Consider the following 25,018-nt stretch of genomic DNA (forward strand, 5'->3'; position numbering starts at 1 on the left):
CCACATATTGTTAGATAAACTGAAAGCAATTGGGTTCGATAGAACATCGGTGAGCTGGATGCAATCCTACTTAGAGGGGAGGGAACAGGTGGTTAGTGTGAACGGAACACTGTCCCCCCCCCTCCCAGTGACCTGCGGCGTTCCACAAGGAAGCATTTTGGGACCTTTACTGTTCCTAATATATGTGAATGACATGTCATCAGCATGTGATTGCAATTTGTTCCTGTTCGCGGATGACTCGGCTCTGCTGGTCTCTGACAGGGACATATTGCAGGTGGAAAAAGCGCTAAGCACTGAACTGAGTAGAATCTGCATCTGGCTAGCTGACAATAAACTATCAATACACCTAGGTAAAACTGAAACCATCCTATACGGATCCCCATCTAAACTCAGAAAGGCTGAAAATTTTAAAATAAAAGTGGGTAACATTAATATCACAAGAAAAGAGGATATTACATACCTGGGCTCCATCTTAGAGGCAAATCTTTCCGGAGATAAAATGGCAGCAAAAGTAATCAAAAAAGTTAACCATAGAACTAGATTCTTGTACAGGATATCCTCACTTGTCAGTAAAAACACACTGAGGACCCTATCAGGAGCTCTCATTCAATGTCACTTCGACTATGCCGTAACATCATGGTACTATAGAACCACAAAGGCCCATAAAACAAGACTCCAGACAGCCCAAAATAAACTGGTTAGGCTTCTGCTAGGCCTCAACCCTAGGACACATCTAACCGCTGCTCATTTTTTGAGCCTTGATTGGCTACGAGTAGTTGACAGAGTGCAGCAGCTTGCACTGGGCCTGGTCTTCAAGATACGCTACACCACAAAGACACCCAAGTACCTGTCAACATACTTCCAAAAAGTGAACAACGTCCACACATACAACACCAGAGGAAGCTCCACGAACCACGTTCAACCGCGTTGCACCACAAACAAGGGGTTAAACTCGTTTGCAAACTATGCAGTAAAAATGTGGAACGCCCTTCCTATAATCTTAAAGGAGTGCAAAACACTGCCCACCTTCAAAACCACTCTCAAAAAACATTTACAGGAGGCTGCAATCCGTAACTGGACCCTCTAAATCAAAAATCAGATTAAAAGACCCGAACTACCCACTGTACATACTTTGTGTTTTGTCCCCCGCCCCCACCTGTGGTGTATGTCCCCACCTGTCCTACCCGCTGTACATACCTTATGTTTTGTTGTATTGTTCTTCCCATGATGGATGTGTGTTTATCTTGTAGATAGTAATAGTTATTTGTCTGTATTATCTTGTAGATAGTACTAGCTTTTTTGTCTGTCTTACATGTAACGATGAATTGAGAATCAAGGACCCCAATTGAAATAAGCCAGTGGCTTTCTTGGGTTTTTATCCTGTTAGTTGACCTTGTATGTAATATGTACTTTCATGTACCTACTTCTGCAAATCTTCTAATAAAGTTTTCAATCAATCAATCAATCAAACGCAGCCTTTTCACTGCGTGGAATTTACAATGGCGCAAAGGCGGGTTAGGTCGATATTTGGAGCAACATCAGCCAATGTTTGTTTGTGTACGTGTTGTTCCATACGAGAGATGGTTCTTTATCAGGACTATGAGAACATGGTGACTTGTGGAATTAGGGAAAGTGCTTTTCCCTGCACGCCAATGTTTAGTTAGCTGCCATGGGCCCTGCCATGGGCCCTGTCCTTAATGTTGAGGACGTGGTACCTGTTCCCACATTTCTCTACCAGCTGCTGGAGGTCCTGACTCCCTGCTTGGACAAACTCCTCTATGCTCTGCTCTTTCAGACCGCCAGCATGGGTGAATAGAATGCCAGTGTGTCCCCAACAACCCTCCCCAAACATGTCCTCCATTCTCTCCAGCGCCCCTCTCTCCTCCCCCTTAGAGGGCTCCACTGGTAGGACCAGGAGGAAGGCGTGGGGTCCCGGGGCAGGCAGACGGAGACAGAGCCGATTGAGGTCTCTCCTCTCTCTACAACAAGACACAGCAACCATTTCACTGTTAGAATGTTTAGAACACTACGGAACTGTTGGGAGCATGGCGCGTTCTGGCCTGCAGGTGGAGCCAGACTGTGTTTGTTCCCTTGAGACGTGGACAGACGGTCGGCTGAAAAGCTACAGCAGAGACACCGCAAGGCCAAGACGTGTGGGATCAGTGATCCCGGATCACTGCACATAACTGACTATTATTATTATTATTATTATTGGTCCGTGTCGGGGACTAGTGAATAAGCGGCAGTGCCCAGACCCAAACCTCCGTGTCGACCTCCCACTGTGCCTGAATCTGATACAGGAACACTAGGAATTTGTTCTGTGTTCTGAGAGGAAAGAAACATAGAATTCGAAGCCTCTTGACATCATGGAGGTTTCTCCATCACACTCACCAGTCGTCTGGGCTGAGACCTTCAGTCTCTCTGCTTCAGTCTTCAGATCACATATCTGCTGTGCTGAAATTACAGAGGAAAACTGGGACATGAATTCTGTTGACAGTGGGCAGGAAAGCAACAACACTCATATCCACAAACATGGTACTTGTAACCAGGGAGTAGCTAAAGGACTGTAGAATTTAGGAAGGGCTGGTTATCTAACTAACTCGGAGCTAAATCGGCAGTGTAGGAGGATACAGGCAGGGGGCGCCAGCAACCCTTTACCCCCTTTACAAAGGGGGGTGGTGACGTAGCAACTCGAAGGGAAAGGGGTTTCTTCGTAGTCCACGACGAGGTGTGAATGGCTCAGGTCCGGTGGTCCACGGTCGGTCGCAATCCACCTCGTGAAGGCGACGGCTTTGTCCAGCTTGGGTCTTGCTTGGTCCAACGTTAGCAGCCGGCGGCTGGCAAGGCTGGCTAACGGGGACACAGCTAAACTGGGCTAGCGCTGCCAACTCAACGAACTCCGAACTCCCGCGGTGCTGCGGGTAGCCCGTGATTCACTACTAACAGTCAATGCCAAAGGCAGGTCTCCTCCGACACTCAGAGTCTCCCGTTCTCCTTGTGGACTGTTGAGAGATGTTGAATTGCTGCTGTAAGGTTTGCCCTCTGTCACAGTGGTAAACTCAATAATCACTCTTCAGGTCTTCAGCTTCAGCACGGTGTGCGTTTTACTGACTCCGCCATCTTAGATCGACTTCTCGTTTTCTCTGCTTCTTCTCACTCTCGTTACTCTCATCACTCTGACGCACAGACCACTTCCGTCGCTATATATACACCAACCGAACATACATCCTGTCACGTACGCCAATCATACATCCGGTCACGTACGCCACTCAAAACCACGCCCACTAAACTGGCGCTTACACAATACTAAACAAATCTAAGACAGAACTTATACAATTACAATAACAATACATACACCTTCATGAAAACGTACATGAACAGTATGGAAAATAATAAAGGAAAATAACAGGGGCAAAATAGGGCTGATTTGGGGAAACTAACTGGCTCTAAATTGTGGGCCTTCATAACAGCCGCCCCATGAAACCCTCGGTTTCATTTAACTATGGAAGGCACACTGGCTAGGCTGCTCTAGCAGCGTGAGGTATGAGGTGATTTTGTCTAGGCTAGTGGAGGTCTGAGGGCCAGGGGGCATCCCATATCCCCACTCCCTTCGAGTGGGGGGTGTAGGTTGGTAAGGGTCATAAAACTCATCCACAGCAGGTGGATAGTCATCTGGGTACATGGACCCTTGGGACCTCTCCGGATACTTCAATGGCTCTTCCTGCCAGGCATGGGATGGTGGGTACCTGTCAACCTGTCCAAAGACCTCTTCATAATGGTTTCTCCTTGAACCTCTGGGTTCAGAACGACTTGCATGGCTGTGTTTCTCCAATTGCACCTCTGCATCTCTGGGTCTCTCTCTGTAGAGACCCTGTGTAGTCTCTGGGGAGTAGAGTTTCGGTGATCGCCTGGGTTGGCTTTCATAATGTCTCTCCTCGTGTACTTGGCTGAAGTTTCTTTCGTATTGGTCTCTAGTAGATTCCAGGTGGCCCTTGCTCATGTGACTGTAGTCTTTGGAGACAACTGTTGGACCTTGGCTTTTGTGCTCAACCTTCTCTGATTTGTTGGCTTGGAACTCTTTCAGAAGATGACACAGCTTGTCCTTCAGGAAGTTGGCCTCTTCCACATTCTCAATTTGTATGTTGTTCAACACATCCAAAACATTGCCTGTGTCTGGAGTCTGTGTCCGTGTCATCTCAGCTCCGGAGCTTGTCCCCTGGTAGACACCCTGTGGCTTGGCAAAGGTTTCCTGCCGTGGTCTATTAGAGTCAGCAACACGTATTATTTTAACCACATCCATCTCCTGGTCTGTGGCATCAGAGAACCGGCTCTTCTTCTTCCTCCTTTGAGCTGACCTCTTCCTCACCGACAAGCTAGTAGATCTTTTCCTCCTCGGTTTAGACAAAGGGCTGGTAGATCTTCTCCTGCTGGGTTTGGAGACAGGGCTGGTAGATGTCCTCTTCACGCCCTGGACTTCGATACGCACTGTCTTTGCTTTAAGGAGGTCTATGGCGTAGACGTCCTCCTTTGACCGTACGTAGAGCTTCTCATTCTTGTAGGGCGCAACGTCTAGCGTCCACTGCTTCTGGACGTTGTCTAGTAGCGCCGCATTCATGGAGTCCACACTGGTGGGAAGGCAGTTGATGGTCTGCACTTCTTCGGTTCGGACATGGAGGGATGACGTAGCTCTCCCGTCTCTATCTCTCCACTCGGTAGCGCCTTGGAGGGCCCACCCAAGCGCAGTCTTAACAGCCATCGGGCAGCCTCGTGGTCCTCTCAGCGGAGGACGGAGCGACACGATCAGTGCAGCGTTGTCCGAGCCGATGAGAAGGGTTGGCTCCGCTCCTTCTATCGGATGTAGGTCTACTCGCCGTAGGTGGGAATATCTTGCGCGTAATCTCTCCAGGGGGTAGTCGTAGCGGGAGAGCGCTAGCTGGTCTGCGGTGAAGACATTCTGAAGCCGATATCTGTCCGACGGCCGCCCCGCCGGGGAGATAGAGAAGTTGATTCTCGCCCCGGTGACCTCTTTAAGGTCGCGACGTATCGTGCGCAGAGTCAGCTTCTCCTCAGTCCCTTGGAGCCCCAACTGGCGCACTGCCTCCTGGAGAAGGATGGTCCGTTCCGACCCGTCGTCTAGAACGGCGTACGTGTCGTACACAGCGTTGTTGTGGTGAAGTCGGACCTTCACCACCTTCAGTAGGACCTTGGAGCCGCTGCTCTGGGTTGGGTCTAGATAGTAGACAGGTGTTTCCTCTTCCGGTGCGCTACCGGACCTAGGGCTTCTGGTGCCCTCCGTGGACCTGGCGAGGGAGACCTCGTGTAGGATGTTGAGGTGGACCTCCTCACAGCGGTTGCACTTTCTCCTCAAGGTGCAGTTCTTAGCCAGATGGTCGCGCCCACAGTTCCAGCACCTCTTGTTCTCCTCGAGCCACCTCTGCTTGGCCTCGGTACTCAGGTTGTTGAAGTCACTGCACTCATTGAACCAGTGCTCGCTGGTGCAGTACGGACATGGCGGTGGACCTCTCCGTCCCTTTTGAGGGGGTTGAGAGGAATCCTTTCCCTCAGGTCGGGCTTTCCTCTCTCTCCGAGGCTCCTCCTCCGTGTGCAGCACTCCTACTGGGCGTCCTCTGTTCGAGCTCGGCCCGTCCCAGCGGTCTCCCTTCTCCCTCTCCTTCTTCGGCTCAGCGTAACCCATGGCGTCTACGTTGGTGTCATGCACTTCCTCCAGTAGGAACTCCGCGAAGGCAGCCATGCTCAGACCCAACTTCCCGGGGTTACGAACGCGCTGCTGTCGCCGGAACCTCTCCTGCCGGAAGCGTGGGATCTTGCGGAGCAGCCGCTCTACGTTGGAGGTGCTGGTGATCTCGCTGGCGCCAGCTGGGCCCTGCGTCTTCAGCATTCCAACCAAGGTGTGCACGCGGAGCGCGAAGTCATCCAGCGCCCGTTCATCCTTGATGGGGGCCTGCTGTTCGAGGGCTTGCAGTTCAGCAAGGGCGTGGTTCCAGGGACGACCGTAGCGGGCATCCAAGTCGGCGAGCGCTCTGGTGTAAGGTGTCGGTGCGGAGGCATGGGCCAGAACCATGTTGTGGGCTCTGGGGTTCCTCACATGCTGAAGGAGAATCGCATATTTGTAGGACTCTGAGCAGGAGTCGTCCAAGAGCGTGTCTAGGCAGATGCGTAGTTCCACATACTGGCTCCTGTCCTCGTCCTTGAAGAAGGGGAACTTGGGTCCCTCCACCTGGGGAAACATCCTGTAGTGGATGATCGGGGCTGGAGTGACGGTCTGGGTGTCCGGCCTGCATGCATTTTGGTTCACTGGAGGACCTAGGGGTGTGCTACGCTCTTGGGGAATGGCTCCCTTCCCGGGCAGCGACGCTGGCTCCCTCTGGGCCGCGTAGCGGTCGGGTCCCTGGTCCTCTTCCTTCAAGGTGGTCAGCTGGGCCTGTAGTTGGACAGTCATGGCGGGGGTCATGGAGCCATCGGCGGGGGGTTCAGGAGATGGCACTCGAGAGGGCCGTGCGGATGATGCTCTGGAGCTACGGGCCGACGGAGCTCTGCTGATGCACACGTCGCGCATGGTCTGCATCATTTCCTCCATCTTCTCCGCGTGCAGTTGCTCTCTCGCCATCTGCCTCTCCGCCGCGCGTTCCGCCCCCTCCATCTGGAGGCGCTCGCGCTCGAAATGGATGCGTTCCCTCTCTAACGCCTCCTGGCGCTGTCTCTCCGCCGCACGTTCCGCTCCTTCCATCTGGAGGCGTTCACGCTCGAACTGGAGGCGTTCCCGCTCTAACGCCATCTCGGCCTGGTGGCGCATACATTCTGACAGCGCGGCACTACTCCCTCTGGAGTGCATGCTATCCGCCCCAGAGGCAGAACTGCCCACGGAAACCCTGGACCGGGAGGAAGCCACTGAACGGCAGGAGCTAGGTCTCGAGCGCGCCGTACTGGGAGGCAGATCGTTAAGGCTGAGGCCCTCCCTCTTCCACCCGCAGGCGCTGTCAGACCGGGCCTCTCCTTCCTGCTCTTCCGTTTCTACGGCAAAACCCTGCTGTTCTGCCATCTCATCCTCAGGCTGGTGCTCTTTGATGGCTGTCTCGGTGCTAGCCACCCGCGCGCCGGCGGACACCTCGGCCTCTCCGACCACTGTATCCCGTGGAGTGCGCTCCTCACTACTACTCAGTGAGCTTTCGAGCTCAAGCTCATACTCTTGTAACCTCTGAGGCAACCGCGGGACTCTCTGTGGTCGTGGCTCTGGCTCAGGGGGCGGAGAAGGGGGGGTAACTGTCTTGTCTGGTTGGCTGCGCTCAGCCATGCTATCACTACACAACCTATCCGGCTCGAAGGACCAATTGTAACCAGGGAGTAGCTAAAGGACTGTAGAATTTAGGAAGGGCTGGTTATCTAACTAACTCGGAGCTAAATCGGCAGTGTAGGAGGATACAGGCAGGGGGCGCCAGCAACCCTTTAGACTAGCAGTACTAGCATTAGCATTAGCATTAGAATTAGCATTAGCATTAGCATTAGCTAACAGACAACTAAACACACAGTAATGTAGCAAAGATGAACAAACACATTTATTTAGACAAATGATATATACATCCCCGTATATACTCCCTCCCAGCCGGCCACACACACACTCAATCACTCACTCACACGCAGGGCCTGGCCTGGAAAAGGCTTAGAGTCCCGGACTGAAAGGAGCGCGTTGAGGCCTGGTTGGAGCTCGCATGTGCTTCGAGGAAGGCAGCAGACAAAGGGGGGGGGGTGACGTAGCAACTCGAAGGGAAAGGGGTTTCTTCGTAGTCCACGACGAGGTGTGAATGGCTCAGGTCCGGTGGTCCACGGTCGGTCGCAATCCACCTCGTGAAGGCGACGGCTTTGTCCAGCTTGGGTCTTGCTTGGTCCAACGTTAGCAGCCGGCGGCTGGCAAGGCTGGCTAACGGGGACACAGCTAAACTGGGCTAGCGCTGCCAACTCAACGAACTCCGAACTCCCGCGGTGCTGCGGGTAGCCCGTGATTCACTACTAACAGTCAATGCCAAAGGCAGGTCTCCTCCGACACTCAGAGTCTCCCGTTCTCCTTGTGGACTGTTGAGAGATGTTGAATTGCTGCTGTAAGGTTTGCCCTCTGTCACAGTGGTAAACTCAATAATCACTCTTCAGGTCTTCAGCTTCAGCACGGTGTGCGTTTTACTGACTCCGCCATCTTAGATCGACTTCTCGTTTTCTCTGCTTCTTCTCACTCTCGTTACTCTCATCACTCTGACGCACAGACCACTTCCGTCGCTATATATACACCAACCGAACATACATCCTGTCACGTACGCCAATCATACATCCGGTCACGTACGCCACTCAAAACCACGCCCACTAAACTGGCGCTTACACAATACTAAACAAATCTAAGACAGAACTTATACAATTACAATAACAATACATACACCTTCATGAAAACGTACATGAACAGTATGGAAAATAATAAAGGAAAATAACAGGGGCAAAATAGGGCTGATTTGGGGAAACTAACTGGCTCTAAATTGTGGGCCTTCATAACAGTACTGTTATATGAGTATTGTACAATACAGTCAATATATCATTATGTTTATTTCAAATCTCACCAAGTTGCTTATTTTCATCCAGTATTTTGTCTTTCTCCTTCAGTTGTTGGTCTTTTTCCTCCATTTTCCTACTGACTCCCGGTGGTCTGTACATCTCCTCTACTTGTTGGTACAGCTTCATGTCTGGAAGAGAGTGAGGCGTTGGGGTTAGAACATCAGAGTTATTAAATAAGCAGAGACCATCTTAACTGTTCATCTCCTCCAGAGTCTTATTCGTATCCTCTATCAGTCTGTCCCTCTCCTTTAGAAGTGTGCTGTCCATCTCTATCTCTGAAGACATGATTTATTGATTGTTGTATAAGCAGGAAGATCATATAGATAATATAGATTAACTCACATTTAGATTTTTATCAATCATCAAAAATGTAAAAAGCACATTCATCATTTCTCTCATCTACACTGCTCTGGCGATCAACAGCCATCTGAGTTGAATAAACCATGAAATGATTTTACTGATTCAGTTGATACATGCATTCATTCATTCATTCTGTTTCCATTGTCTCTCCTGAAACCATCCATTCTATAATTCACCTCCAGACTCTCTCACTCTTACCAAGCAGACCAGCTGATTTCTCTCTCCACTGCTTCTTCTCCACACTCTCATCCCTTAACCACTCTGCAGCTGCTGTTGGATCCAAGTTCCATGTGAGAGATGGAGGGAAGGAGGGAGGCAAGAAGGAGTGTGGGAGGGAGGTTAAAAGGAATGAAGGAGGGAGAGAAGGAAGGATGGAGGGTAGAGGGAAGGAGTGAGGATAGTTAGAGGAAAGGAGGGAGGGTAGAAGGAAGTAGGGAAAGAGGGAGAGAGGGTAGAGGAAGGGAGGGAGAGATAGAGGAACAGTAGAGGGAGGGAGGGAGTGTAAAAGGAGGGAGGGAAGGTAAAGGAAAGGAGGGCAGAGGGAGAGAGGTTAAGGGAGGGAGAAAAGGAGGGAGAGAAGGAGGGAGGAGGAAAGGAGGGAGAGAAGGAGGGAGGGATGGATGGAGGTTCAAAGGAAGGAGGGTAGAGGAAGAAAGGTTAAAAGGAGGGAGGGATGGAGGGAGGGAAGGAGGGAGGAAGGGAAGTTAATAAGAGGGAGGGGTGGAGGGATTGAAGGAGGGAGGGATTGAAGGAGGGAGGGAGGTTAAAAGGAGGGTAAACAGAGGGAGGGATGGAGGGAGGAAAGTTAAAAGGAGGAAGGGAAGGAGAAAGGAAGGGTTCAAAGTCAAGTAGCAGATCTACATTCTTCAGTCTTTTCTAAAAGAGAAACTCTTAACGGTTTTGTATGTTTTAGTGTAACAAATACAAGTCATCACTCACCATTAAGCTCTTCAGATGAAAAGAATAAGAGAGAAGGAGAAAAGGTTAGTAATCCTCACTTCATAAACCACATCAATACATCACATTGTACCTATGATAAATAGAGGGAGGGAGGGAGGGTAAACGGAGGGAGGGTAAAAGGAGGGAGGGAGGGAAGGTAGAGGAAGGGAGTGAGAGAAGAAGGGAGGGAGGTTAGAGGGAGGGAGGGAAGGAAGGATGGGGGAATGGTAGAGGGAAGGAGGGAGGGATGGTAGAGGAAAGTAGGGAGGGGATTGTGAGAGGGAGGGATGGAGGAAGGGAGGGATGGAAGGAGGGATGGAATGATGTAGGGAGAGTAGAGGGAGGGAGAGTAGAGGGAGGGAGAGTAGAGGGAGGGAGAGTAGAGGGAGGGAGAGTAGAGGGAGGGAGGCTAGAGGGAGGGAGAGTAGAGGGAGGGAGGGTAGAGGGAGGGAGGGTAGAGGGAGGGAGGGTAGAAGGAGGGAGGGTAGAGGGAGGGAGGGTAGAGGGAGGGAGAGTAGAGGGAGGGAGAGTAGAGGGAGGGAGGGTAGAGGGAGGGAGGGTAGAGGGAGGGAGAGTAGAGGGAGGGAGAGTAGAGAGAGGGAGGGTAGAGGGAGGGAGGGTAGAGGGAGGGAGGGTAGAGGGAGGGAGGGTAGAGGGAGGGAGGGTAGAAGGAGGGAGAGTAGAGGGAGGGAGAGTAGAGGGAGGGAGAGTAGAGGGAGGGAGGGTAGAGTGAGGGAGAGTAGAGGGAGGGAGAGTAGAGGGAGGGAGAGTAGAGGGGGGAGAGTAGAGGGAGGGAGGGTAGAGTGAGGGAGAGTAGAGGGAGGGAGAGTAGAGAGAGGGAGAGTAGAGGGAGGGAGAGTAGAGGGAGGGAGAGTAGAGGGAGGGAGGGTAGAGGGAGGGAGGGTAGAGGGAGGGAGAGTAGAGGGAGGGAGAGTAGAGGGAGGGAGGGACACTGTACACACACACACACACACACACACACACACACACACACACACATCCCCCATGGTCTCTGCCTCTGGTAAGTTTCTGTTTCCCAGAAGTCAGGCGGAGATCTACTGGGTTTAGGAGCATTTCCGCCCCCTAGCGGCAGGACAGAGGAACGGACACACGAACGTCAGCGTCAGAGAATAATGTTGGAGCGCAACCCGAGGATAGAAATGTTGTTACTGTTCAACAACCCTTTGACTTGTTGTCCCGCTGTTATATTACTGTATTCACAAAGACCAAGACATTTAACAACCAGACACAGGTCTACACACGGCTTATGTGACACCAAAGGTATTAATTACTATTTGACTAAATGTTAATGTTAATTAAGTAACAATAATGATAAGCAAGCAGTAATTAAGGGTGCAAACAAAGTTTAACCTCAAATTTGCTACACACACACTTACATAACAGATAGTCCGAACACATTTAGTTTGTTACCAACCCCATTTTATTCATCCAAATAAACCAGATTTACACACAATTTAGTTCCCAAGAACAGTTTATCTCCCTACTGATACAGAAACAATAGAATCACACAAACCCACTAGAATAACCCTCTCCACCAGGATTTCTATAAAGCAGAGCGCAGATAATCTCAAACACAAACTTGAATGATTTCAGATATTGATTCATATGAAGGAAGTATCTCATAGCCCCCAGAAAATTTATGAGGTTTTGGATGAGTTGTCTAGAACTGTGACTGCTGATGGCACTTGTTCTTATGGAAGGTTTTACAGGTGATGACTGATGGACAGTTGATTCACTGACTGAGACAAATGTCCTGATTGTAAGTGTCTTTGGAGGAAAGCGTCTAATGACTGGAGTGTGAATGTTTATCATCAATGATGAACCACAACAAAACACATGGATGTGAATTATGATGAAATCCTGGAAAACCGACAAATATGAAATATATGAAAACGTGATTTGTGTTACTGTATATCTTTGCCATCCGCTGATCAGGTGCAGCAACAATAAGAGTTAATCAGATACAGGGTTAGGGTTAGGCTGTTTTAGAGAATCATGTGTTTGTGTCGAGGTGCACGTTGATCTGACTTCATCTGTCAGATGAGATGACTTTATATCCTCCTCCGGTCTCTGCTGCTCTCCTGTGAGGTCACACACACACACACACACACACACACACACACACACACAGTCAATACTGAGTTCAGTAATGTTAGTGAGGTATTTTCTATGTTTTACATTTAAACCATTTAACAGACACTTTAATCCAAAGCGATTTACAATTAGAGATTACAGGGACAGTCTCCCTGGAGTAACGTAGGGCTAAGGGCCTTACTCAAGGGCACACTAGTGGTGGTGTTCCCAGGTCTTACTCAAGGACACACTAGTGGTGGTGTTCCCAGGTCTTACTCAAGGACACACTAGTGGTGGTGTTCCCAGGTCTTACTCAAGGACACACTAGTGGTGGTGTTCCCAGGTCTTACTCAAGGACACACTAGTGGTGGTGTTCCCAGGTCTTACTCAAGGACACACTAGTGGTGGTGTTCCCAGGTCTTACTCAAGGACACACTAATGGTGGTGTTCCCAGGTCTTACTCAAGGGCACACTAGTGGTGGTGTTCCCAGGTCTTACTCAAGGGCACACTAGTGGTGGTGTTCCCAGGTCTTACTCAAGGGCACACTAGTGGTGGTGTTCCCAGGTCTTACTCAAGGGCACACTAGTGGTGGTGTTCCCAGGTGGGATTTGAACTCATGACCTTCTGATCACCAGTCCAACTCACCATCCCCTAGACCTACGTGTTCCTCTGAAGGTCAAAGAGACCAGACTTGAGAGACCCACCTACTCTAGAACTGCCTAACATGTCGGCCCTAAATCACTGACTCATGTCAACAGAGGACTAGTGTCATATGCATGGATGAAGTCTATTTCCACAACTAGAATCTCACCTGTTTGATCAGTGCAGAGAAACCTCATCTTTGGGTGCAGAGTTGTTGGAACTATCGTCAGAAGCTACGAGGAAACAAGACAAGGCCAGTTCAACTAACCAGGAATACAGAACTACATTCTGACATGGAAACAGTCCCATGTTATACGTCAACAACATTTACATGTATTCATTAATGCTTTATTTACCCAGGTCCCTTTGAGATATTAATCTCTTTTCAAGGGAGCCCTGGCCAAGACGCACCATAGCAGATTAACATTCACACAGTATAAAACACAACAACAACCAAATAGATACAAATTAGATGTTGAAGCAAGTAAATATTTTAGTTGTTATGGTTTCTAGTAAAAGATACATGGTGAACAGCAACACATGATTGTCATTCAGTTCGGTGTACATTTGTAAATGCAACATGAAGGTGTAGAATACTTACTGCTAGCTTGGGAGAATCCTGAAACACAGAGTTGTACATGAAGATATTACTGACTTATAGTTTGATTTAGTAGAATATTACAACTAACCAACATGTATGACACTTTACTAACTAACCAACATGTATGACACTTTACTAACTAACCAACATGTATGAGATGTTACTAACTAACCAAAATGTATGACACTTTACTAACTAACCAACATGTATGACACTTTACTAACTAACTAACATGTATGACACTTTACTAACTAACCAACATGTATGACACTTTACTAACTAACCAACATGTATGACACTTTACTAACTAACCAACATGTATGACACTTTACTAACTAACTAACATGTATGACACTTTACTAACTAAACATGTATGACACTTTACTAACTAACCAACATGTATGACACTTTACTAACTAAACATGTATGACACTTTACTAACTAACCAACATGTATGACACTTTACTAACTAAACATGTATGACACTTTACTATCTAACCAACATGTATGACACTTTACTAACTAACCAACATGTATGATACTTTACTAACTAACTAACATGTATGACACTTTACTAACTAACCAACATGTATGACACTTTACTAACTAACCAACATGTATGACACTTTACTAACTAACCAACATGTATGACACTTTACTAACTAACCAACATGTATGATACTTTACTAACTAACTAACATGTATGACACTTTACTAACTAACCAACATGTATGACACTTTACTAACTAACCAACATGTATGACACTTTACTAACTAACCAACATGTATGACACTTTACTAACTAACCAACATGTATGATACTTTACTAACTAACCAACATGTATGATACTTTACTAACTAACTAACATGTATGACACTTTACTAACTAACCAACATGTATGACACTTTACTAACTAACCAACATGTATGACACTTTACTAACTAACCAACATGTATGACACTTTACTAACTAACCAACATGTATGATACTTTACTAACTAACTAAACATGTATGACACTTTACTAACTAACCAACATGTATGACACTTTACTAACTAACCAACATGTATGACACTTTACTAACTAACTAACATGTATAACACTTTACTAACTAACCAACATGTATGACACTTTACTAACTAAACATGTATGACACTTTACTATCTAACCAACATGTATGACACTTTACTAACTAACCAACATGTATGACACTTTACTAACTAACCAACATGTATGATACTTTACTAACTAACTAACATGTATGACACTTTACTAACTAACCAACATGTATGACACTTTACTAACTAACCAACATGTATGACACTTTACTAACTAACCAACATGTATGACACTTTACTAACTAACCAACATGTATGACACTTTACTAACTAACCAACATGTATGATACTTTACTAACTAACATGTATGACACTTTACTAACTAACCAACATGTATGACACTTTACTAACTAACCAACATGTATGACACTTTACTAACTAACCAACATGTATGACACTTTACTAACTAACCAACATGTATGACACTTTACTAACTAACCAACATGTATGACACTTTACTAACTAACCAACATGTATGACACTTTACTAACTAACCAACATGTATGACACTTTACTAACTAACCAACATGTATGACACTTTACTAACTAACCAACATGTATGACACTTTACTAACTAACCAACATGTATGATACTTTACTAACTAACCAACATGTATGAGACCTTACTAACTAAACATGTATGACACTTTACTATCTAACCAACATGTATGACACTTTACTAACTAACCAACATGTATGACACTTTACTAACTAACCAACATGTATGATACTTTACTAACTAACTAACATGTATGACACTTTACTAACTAACCAACATGTATGACACTTTACTAACTAACCAACATGTATGATACTTTACTAACTAACCAACATGTATGACACTTTACTAACTAAACATGTATGACACTTTACTATCTAACCAACATGTATGACACTTTACTAACTAACCAACATGTATGACACTTTACTAACTAACCAACATGTATGATACTTTACTAACTAACTAACATGTATGACACTTTACTAACTAACCAACATGTATGACACTTTACTAACTAACCAACATGTATGACACTTTACTAACTAACCAACATGTATGACACTTTACTAACTAAACATGTATGACACTTTACTAACTAACCAACATGTATGACACTTTACTAACTAACCAACATGTATGACACTTTACTAACTAACCAACATGTATGACACTTTACTAACTAACCAACATGTATGACACTTTACTAACTAACCAACATGTATGACACTTTACTAACTAACCAACATGTATGACACTTTACTAACTAACCAACATGTATGATACTTTACTAACTAACCAACATGTATGAGACCTTACTAACTAACCAACATGTATGAAAATTTACTAACTAACCAACATGTATGACACTTTACTAACTAACCAACATGTATGACACTTTACTAACTAACCAACATGTATGACACTTTACTAACTAACATGTATGACACTTTACTAACTAAACATGTATGACACTTTACTAACTAAACAACATGTATGACACTTTACTAACTAACTAACATGTATGACACTTTACTAACTAACCAACATGTATGACACTTTACTAACTAACCAACATGTATGACACTTTACTAACTAACCAACATGTATGACACTTTACTAACTAACCAACATGTATGCCACTTTACTAACTAACCAACATGTATGACACTTTACTAACTAACTAAACATGTATGACACTTTACTAACTAACCAACATGTATGACACTTTACTAACTAACATGTATGACACTTTACTAACTAACTAACCAACATGTATGACACTTTACTAACTAACTAACCAACATGTATGACACTTTACTAACTAACCAACATGTATGACACTTTACTAACTAACCAACATGTATGATACTTTACTAACTAACCAACATGTATGACACTTTACTAACTAACCAACATGTATGATACTTTACTAACTAACCAACATGTATGACACTTTACTAACTAACCAACATGTATGACACTTTACTAACTAACCAACATGTATGATACTTTACTAACTAACATGTATGACACTTTACTAACTAACATGTATGACACTTTACTAACTAACTAACATGTATGACACTTTACTAACTAACTAACATGTATGACACTTTACTAACTAACCAACATGTATGACACTTTACTAACTAACATGTATGACACTTTACTAACTAACTAACATGTATGACACTTTACTAACTAACTAACATGTATGACACTTTACTAACTAACTAACATGTATGAAACTTTACTAACTAATTAACATGTATGACACTTTACTATCTAACCAACATGTATGACACTTGACTAACTAACCAACATGTATGACACTTTACTAACTAACCAACATGTATGACACTTTACTAACTAACCAACATGTATGACACTTTACTAACTAACCAACATGTATGACACTTTACTAACTAACCAACATGTATGACACTTTACTAACTAACATGTATGACACTTTACTAACTAACTAACATGTATGACACTTTACTAACTAACTAACATGTATGACACTTTACTAACTAACCAACATGTATGACACTTTACTAACTAACCAACATGTATGACACTTTACTAACTAACCAACATGTATGACACTTTACTAACTAACCAACATGTATGACACTTTACTAACTAACATGTATGACACTTTACTAACTAACTAACATGTATGACACTTTACTAACTAACTAACATGTATGACACTTTACTAACTAACTAACATGTATGAAACTTTACTAACTAATTAACATGTATGACACTTTACTATCTAACCAACATGTATGACACTTGACTAACTAACCAACATGTATGACACTTTACTAACTAACCAACATGTATGACACTTTACTAACTAACCAACATGTATGACACTTTACTAACTAACCAACATGTATGGCACTTTACTAACTAAACATGTATGACACTTTACTATCTAACCAACATGTATGACACTTTACTAACTAACATGTATGACACTTTACTAACTAACTAACATGTATGACACTTTACTAACTAACTAACATGTATGACACTTTACTAACTAACTAACATGTATGACACTTGACTAACTAACCAACATGTATGACACTTTACTAACTAACCAACATGTATGACACTTTACTAACTAACATGTATGACACTTTACTAACTAACTAACATGTATGACACTTTACTAACTAACTAACATGTATGACACTTTACTATCTAACCAACATGTATGACACTTGACTAACTAACTAACATGTATGACACTTTACTAACTAACTAACATGTATGACACTTTACTAACTAACTAACATGTATGACACTTTACTATCTAACCAACATGTATGACACTTGACTAACTAACTAACATGTATGACACTTTACTAACTAACTAACATGTATGACACTTTACTAACTAACTAACATGTATGACACTTTACTAACTAACTAACATGTATGACACTTTACTAACTAACTAACATGTATGACACTTTACTATCTAACCAACATGTATGACACTTGACTAACTAACCAACATGTATGACACTTTACTAACTAACCAACATGTATGACACTTTACTAACTAACATGTATGACACTTTACTAACTAACTAACATGTATGGCACTTTACTAACTAACTAACATGTATGACACTTTACTAACTAACTAACATGTATGACACTTTACTAACTAACTAACATGTATGACACTTTACTATCTAACCAACATGTATGACACTTTACTAACTAACCAACATGTATGACACTTTACTAACTAACCAACATGTATGACACTTTACTAACTAACCAACATGTATGACACTTTACTAACTAACCAACATGTATGACACTTTACTAACTAACCAACATGTATGACACTTTACTAACTAACCAACATGTATGACACTTTACTAACTAACCAACATGTATGGCACTTTACTAACTAACCAACATGTATGACACTTTACTAACTAACTAACATGTATGACACTTTACTAACTAACTAAACATGTATGACACTTTACTATCTAACCAACATGTATGACACTTGACTAACTAACATGTATGACACTTTACTAACTAACTAACATGTATGACACTTTACTAACTAACCAACATGTATGACACTTTACTAACTAACATGTATGACACTTTACTAACTAACTAACATGTATGACACTTTACTAACTAACTAACATGTATGACACTTTACTAACTAACTAACATGTATGACACTTTACTAACTAACTAACATGTATGACACTTTACTAACTAACTAACATGTATGACACTTTACTATCTAACCAACATGTATGACACTTTACTATCTAACCAACATGTATGACACTTTACTAACTAACCAACATGTATGACACTTTACTAACTAACCAACATGTATGACACTTTACTAACTAACCAACATGTATGACACTTTACTAACTAACTAAACATGTATGACACTTTACTAACTAAACAACATGTATGACACTTTACTAACTAACTAAACATGTATGACACTTTACTAACTAACCAACATGTATGACACTTGACTAACTAACCAACATGTATGACACTTTACTAACTAACCAACATGTATGACACTTTACTAACTAACTAAACATGTATGACACTTTACTAACTAACCAACATGTATGACACTTTACTAACTAACCAACATGTATGACACTTTACTAACTAACCAACATGTATGACACTTTACTAACTAACCAACATGTATGACACTTTACTAACTAACCAACATGTATGACACTTTACTAACTAACTAAACATGTATGACACTTTACTAACTAAACAACATGTATGACACTTTACTAACTAACCAACATGTATGACACTTTACTAACTAACCAACATGTATGACACTTTACTAACTAACCAACATGTATGACACTTTACTAACTAACCAACATGTATGACACTTTACTAACCAACATGTATGACACTTTACTAACTAAGCAACATGTATGACACTTTACTAACTAACTAAACATGTATGACACTTTACTAACTAAACAACATGTATGACACTTTACTAACTAACTAAACATGTATGACACTTTACTAACTAACCAACATGTATGACACTTGACTAACTAACTAAACATGTATGACACTTTACTAACTAACCAACATGTATGACACTTTACTAACTAACCAACATGTATGACACTTTACTAACTAACTAAACATGTATGACACTTTACTAACTAAACAACATGTATGACACTTTACTAACTAACCAACATGTATGACACTTTACTAACTAACCAACATGTATGACACTTTACTAACTAACCAACATGTATGACACTTTACTAACTAACCAACATGTATGACACTTTACTAACCAACATGTATGACACTTTACTAACTAACCAACATGTATGACACTTTACTAACTAACTAAACATGTATGACACTTTACTAACTAAACAACATGTATGACACTTTACTAACTAACCAACATGTATGACACTTTACTAACTAACTAAACATGTATGACACTTTACTAACTAAACAACATGTATGACACTTTACTAACTAACCAACATGTATGACACTTTACTAACTAACCAACATGTATGACACTTTACTAACTAACCAACATGTATGACACTTTACTAACTAACTAAACATGTATGACACTTTACTAACTAAACAACATGTATGACACTTTACTAACTAACCAACATGTATGACACTTTACTAACTAACTAAACATGTATGACACTTTACTAACTAACCAACATGTATGACACTTTACTAACTAACTAAACATGTATGACACTTTACTATCTAACCAACATGTATGACACTTTACTAACTAACCAACATGTATGACACTTTACTATCTAACCAACATGTATGACACTTTACTAACTAACCAACATGTATGACACTTTACTAACTAACCAACATGTATGACACTTTACTAACTAACCAACATGTATGACACTTTACTAACTAACCAACATGTATGACACTTTACTAACCAACATGTATGACACTTTACTAACTAACCAACATGTATGACACTTTACTAACTAACTAAACATGTATGACACTTTACTAACTAACTAACATGTATGACACTTTACTAACTAAACAACATGTATGACACTTTACTAACTAACCAACATGTATGACACTTTACTATCTAACCAACATGTATGACACTTGACTAACTAACCAACATGTATGACACTTTACTAACTAACTAACATGTATGACACTTTACTAACTAACTAACATGTATGACACTTTACTAACTAACCAACATGTATGACACTTTACTAACTAACTAACATGTATGACACTTGACTAACTAACCAACATGTATGACACTTTACTAACTAACCAACATGTATGACACTTTACTAACTAACTAACATGTATGACACTTTACTAACTAACCAACATGTATGACACTTTACTAACTAACCAACATGTATGACACTTTACTATCTAACCAACATGTATGACACTTTACTAACTAACATGTATGACACTTTACTAACTAACATGTATGACACTTTACTAACTAACCAACATGTATGACACTTTACTAACTAACTAACATGTATGACACTTTACTAACTAACCAACATGTATGACACTTTACTAACTAACCAACATGTATGACACTTTACTAACTAACCAACATGTATGACACTTTACTATCTAACCAACATGTATGACACTTGACTAACTAACCAACATGTATGACACTTTACTAACTAACCAACATGTATGACACTTTACTAACTAACTAACATGTATGACACTTTACTAACTAACCAACATGTATGACACTTTACTAACTAACTAACATGTATGACACTTTACTAACTAACTAACATGTATGACACTTTACTAACTAACCAACATGTATGACACTTTACTAACTAACCAACATGTATGACACTTTACTAACTAACATGTATGACACTTTACTAACTAACTAACATGTATGGCACTTTACTAACTAACATGTATGACACTTTACTAACTAACTAACATGTATGACACTTTACTAACTAACTAACATGTATGACACTTTACTAACTAACTAACATGTATGACACTTTACTATCTAACCAACATGTATGACACTTTACTAACTAACCAACATGTATGACACTTTACTATCTAACCAACATGTATGACACTTTACTAACTAACCAACATGTATGACACTTTACTAACTAACCAACATGTATGGCACTTTACTAACTAAACATGTATGACACTTTACTAACTAACCAACATGTATGACACTTTACTAACTAACATGTATGACACTTTACTAACTAACTAACATGTATGACACTTTACTAACTAACTAACATGTATGACACTTTACTAACTAACTAACATGTATGACACTTTACTAACTAACTAACATGTATGACACTTTACTATCTAACCAACATGTATGACACTTGACTAACTAACCAACATGTATGACACTTTACTAACTAACTAAACATGTATGACACTTTACTAACTAACCAACATGTATGACACTTTACTAACTAACTAAACATGTATGACACTTTACTAACTAACCAACATGTATGACACTTTACTAACTAACCAACATGTATGACACTTTACTAACTAACCAACATGTATGACACTTTACTAACTAAACAACATGTATGACACTTTACTAACTAACTAAACATGTATGACACTTTACTATCTAACCAACATGTATGACACTTGACTAACTAACCAACATGTATGACACTTTACTAACTAACTAAACATGTATGACACTTTACTAACTAACCAACATGTATGACACTTTACTAACTAACTAAACATGTATGACACTTTACTAACTAAACAACATGTATGACACTTTACTAACTAACCAACATGTATGACACTTTACTAACTAACCAACATGTATGACACTTTACTAACTAAACATGTATGACACTTTACTAACTAAACAACATGTATGACACTTTACTAACTAACCAACATGTATGACACTTTACTAACTAACCAACATGTATGACACTTTACTAACTAACATGTATGACACTTTACTAACTAACTAACATGTATGACACTTTACTAACTAACTAACATGTATGACACTTTACTAACTAACTAACATGTATGACACTTTACTAACTAAACAACATGTATGACACTTTACTAACTAACCAACATGTATGACACTTTACTAACTAACATGTATGACACTTTACTAACTAACTAACATGTATGACACTTTACTAACTAACTAACATGTATGACACTTTACTATCTAACCAACATGTATGACACTTTACTAACTAACTAACATGTATGACACTTGACTAACTAACCAACATGTATGACACTTTACTAACTAACCAACATGTATGACACTTTACTAACTAACCAACATGTATGACACTTTACTAACTAACCAACATGTATGACACTTTACTAACTAACCAACATGTATGACACTTTACTAACTAACCAACATGTATGACACTTTACTAACTAACATGTATGACACTTTACTAACTAACCAACATGTATGACACTTTACTAACTAACCAACATGTATGACACTTTACTAACTAACCAACATGTATGACACTTTACTAACTAACCAACATGTATGACACTTTACTAACTAACCAACATGTATGACACTTTACTAACTAACCAACATGTATGACACTTTACTAACTAACCAACATGTATGACACTTTACTAACTAACTAACATGTATGACACTTTACTAACTAACTAACATGTATGACACTTTACTAACTAACTAACATGTATGACACTTTACTATCTAACCAACATGTATGACACTTGACTAACTAACCAACATGTATGACACTTTACTAACTAACCAACATGTATGACACTTTACTAACTAACATGTATGACACTTTACTAACTAACTAACATGTATGACACTTTACTAACTAACTAACATGTATGACACTTTACTAACTAACCAACATGTATGACACTTGACTAACTAACCAACATGTATGACACTTTACTAACTAACCAACATGTATGACACTTTACTAACTAACCAACATGTATGGCACTTTACTAACTAACCAACATGTATGACACTTTACTATCTAACCAACATGTATGATACTTTACTAACTAACTAACATGTATGACACTTTACTAACTAACCAACATGTATGACACTTTACTAACTAACTAAACATGTATGACACTTGACTAACTAACCAACATGTATGACACTTTACTAACTAACCAACATGTATGACACTTTACTAACTAACCAACATGTATGACACTTTACTAACTAACTAAACATGTATGACACTTGACTAACTAAACATGTATGACACTTTACTAACTAACCAACATGTATGACACTTTACTAACTAACTAAACATGTATGACACTTTACTAACTAAACATGTATGACACTTTACTAACTAACCAACATGTATGACACTTTACTAACTAACATGTATGACACTTTACTAACTAACTAACATGTATGACACTTTACTAACTAACTAACATGTATGACACTTTACTAACTAACTAACATGTATGACACTTTACTAACTAACTAACATGTATGACACTTTACTATCTAACCAACATGTATGACACTTGACTAACTAACCAACATGTATGACACTTTACTAACTAACCAACATGTATGACACTTTACTAACTAACCAACATGTATGACACTTTACTAACTAACTAAACATGTATGACACTTGACTAACTAACCAACATGTATGACACTTTACTAACTAACTAAACATGTATGACACTTTACTAACTAAACAACATGTATGACACTTTACTAACTAACTAAACATGTATGACACTTTACTAACTAACCAACATGTATGACACTTGACTAACTAACCAATATGTATGACACTTTACTAACTAACCAACATGTATGACACTTTACTATCTAACCAACATGTATGACACTTTACTAACTAACCAACATGTATGACACTTTACTAACTAACTAAACATGTATGACACTTTACTAACTAAACAACATGTATGACACTTTACTAACTAACCAACATGTATGACACTTTACTAACTAACCAACATGTATGACACTTTACTAACTAACCAACATGTATGACACTTTACTAACTAACCAACATGTATGACACTTTACTAACTAACCAACATGTATGACACTTTACTAACTAACCAACATGTATGACACTTTACTAACCAACATGTATGACACTTTACTAACTAACCAACATGTATGACACTTTACTAACTAACCAACATGTATGACACTTTACTAACTAACATGTATGACACTTTACTAACTAACTAACATGTATGACACTTTACTAACTAACTAACATGTATGACACTTTACTATCTAACCAACATGTATGACACTTGACTAACTAACCAACATGTATGACACTTTACTAACTAACCAACATGTATGACACTTTACTAACTAACATGTATGACACTTTACTAACTAACTAACATGTATGGCACTTTACTAACTAACTAACATGTATGACACTTTACTAACTAACTAACATGTATGACACTTTACTATCTAACCAACATGTATGACACTTTACTAACTAACCAACATGTAT

The 25,018-nt window shown here is 41.0% G+C and overlaps 1 protein-coding gene across 1 annotated transcript in view; it reads right to left on the minus strand.

The window, feature by feature from the left end:
• Positions 1 to 11,936: 11,936 nt before the first annotated feature.
• Positions 11,937 to 25,018, minus strand: part of LOC308153007 (major histocompatibility complex class I-related gene protein-like) — a 36,284-nt gene continuing 23,202 nt past the window's right edge. The window contains exons 6-8 of the mRNA XM_080526089.1: positions 13,251 to 13,268; positions 12,819 to 12,882; positions 11,937 to 12,014 (exon numbers count right to left, since the gene is read on the minus strand). Coding sequence (XP_080382215.1) covers positions 12,827 to 12,882; positions 13,251 to 13,268 — 74 coding nt within the window. The 3' untranslated portion in view covers positions 11,937 to 12,014; positions 12,819 to 12,826. The remainder of the gene's footprint in view (positions 12,015 to 12,818; positions 12,883 to 13,250; positions 13,269 to 25,018) is intronic.

This window comes from Nansenia antarctica (genome assembly GCF_963989245.1).
Source record: "Nansenia antarctica genome assembly, chromosome: 3".
Taxonomy (NCBI): domain Eukaryota; kingdom Metazoa; phylum Chordata; class Actinopteri; order Argentiniformes; family Microstomatidae; genus Nansenia; species Nansenia antarctica.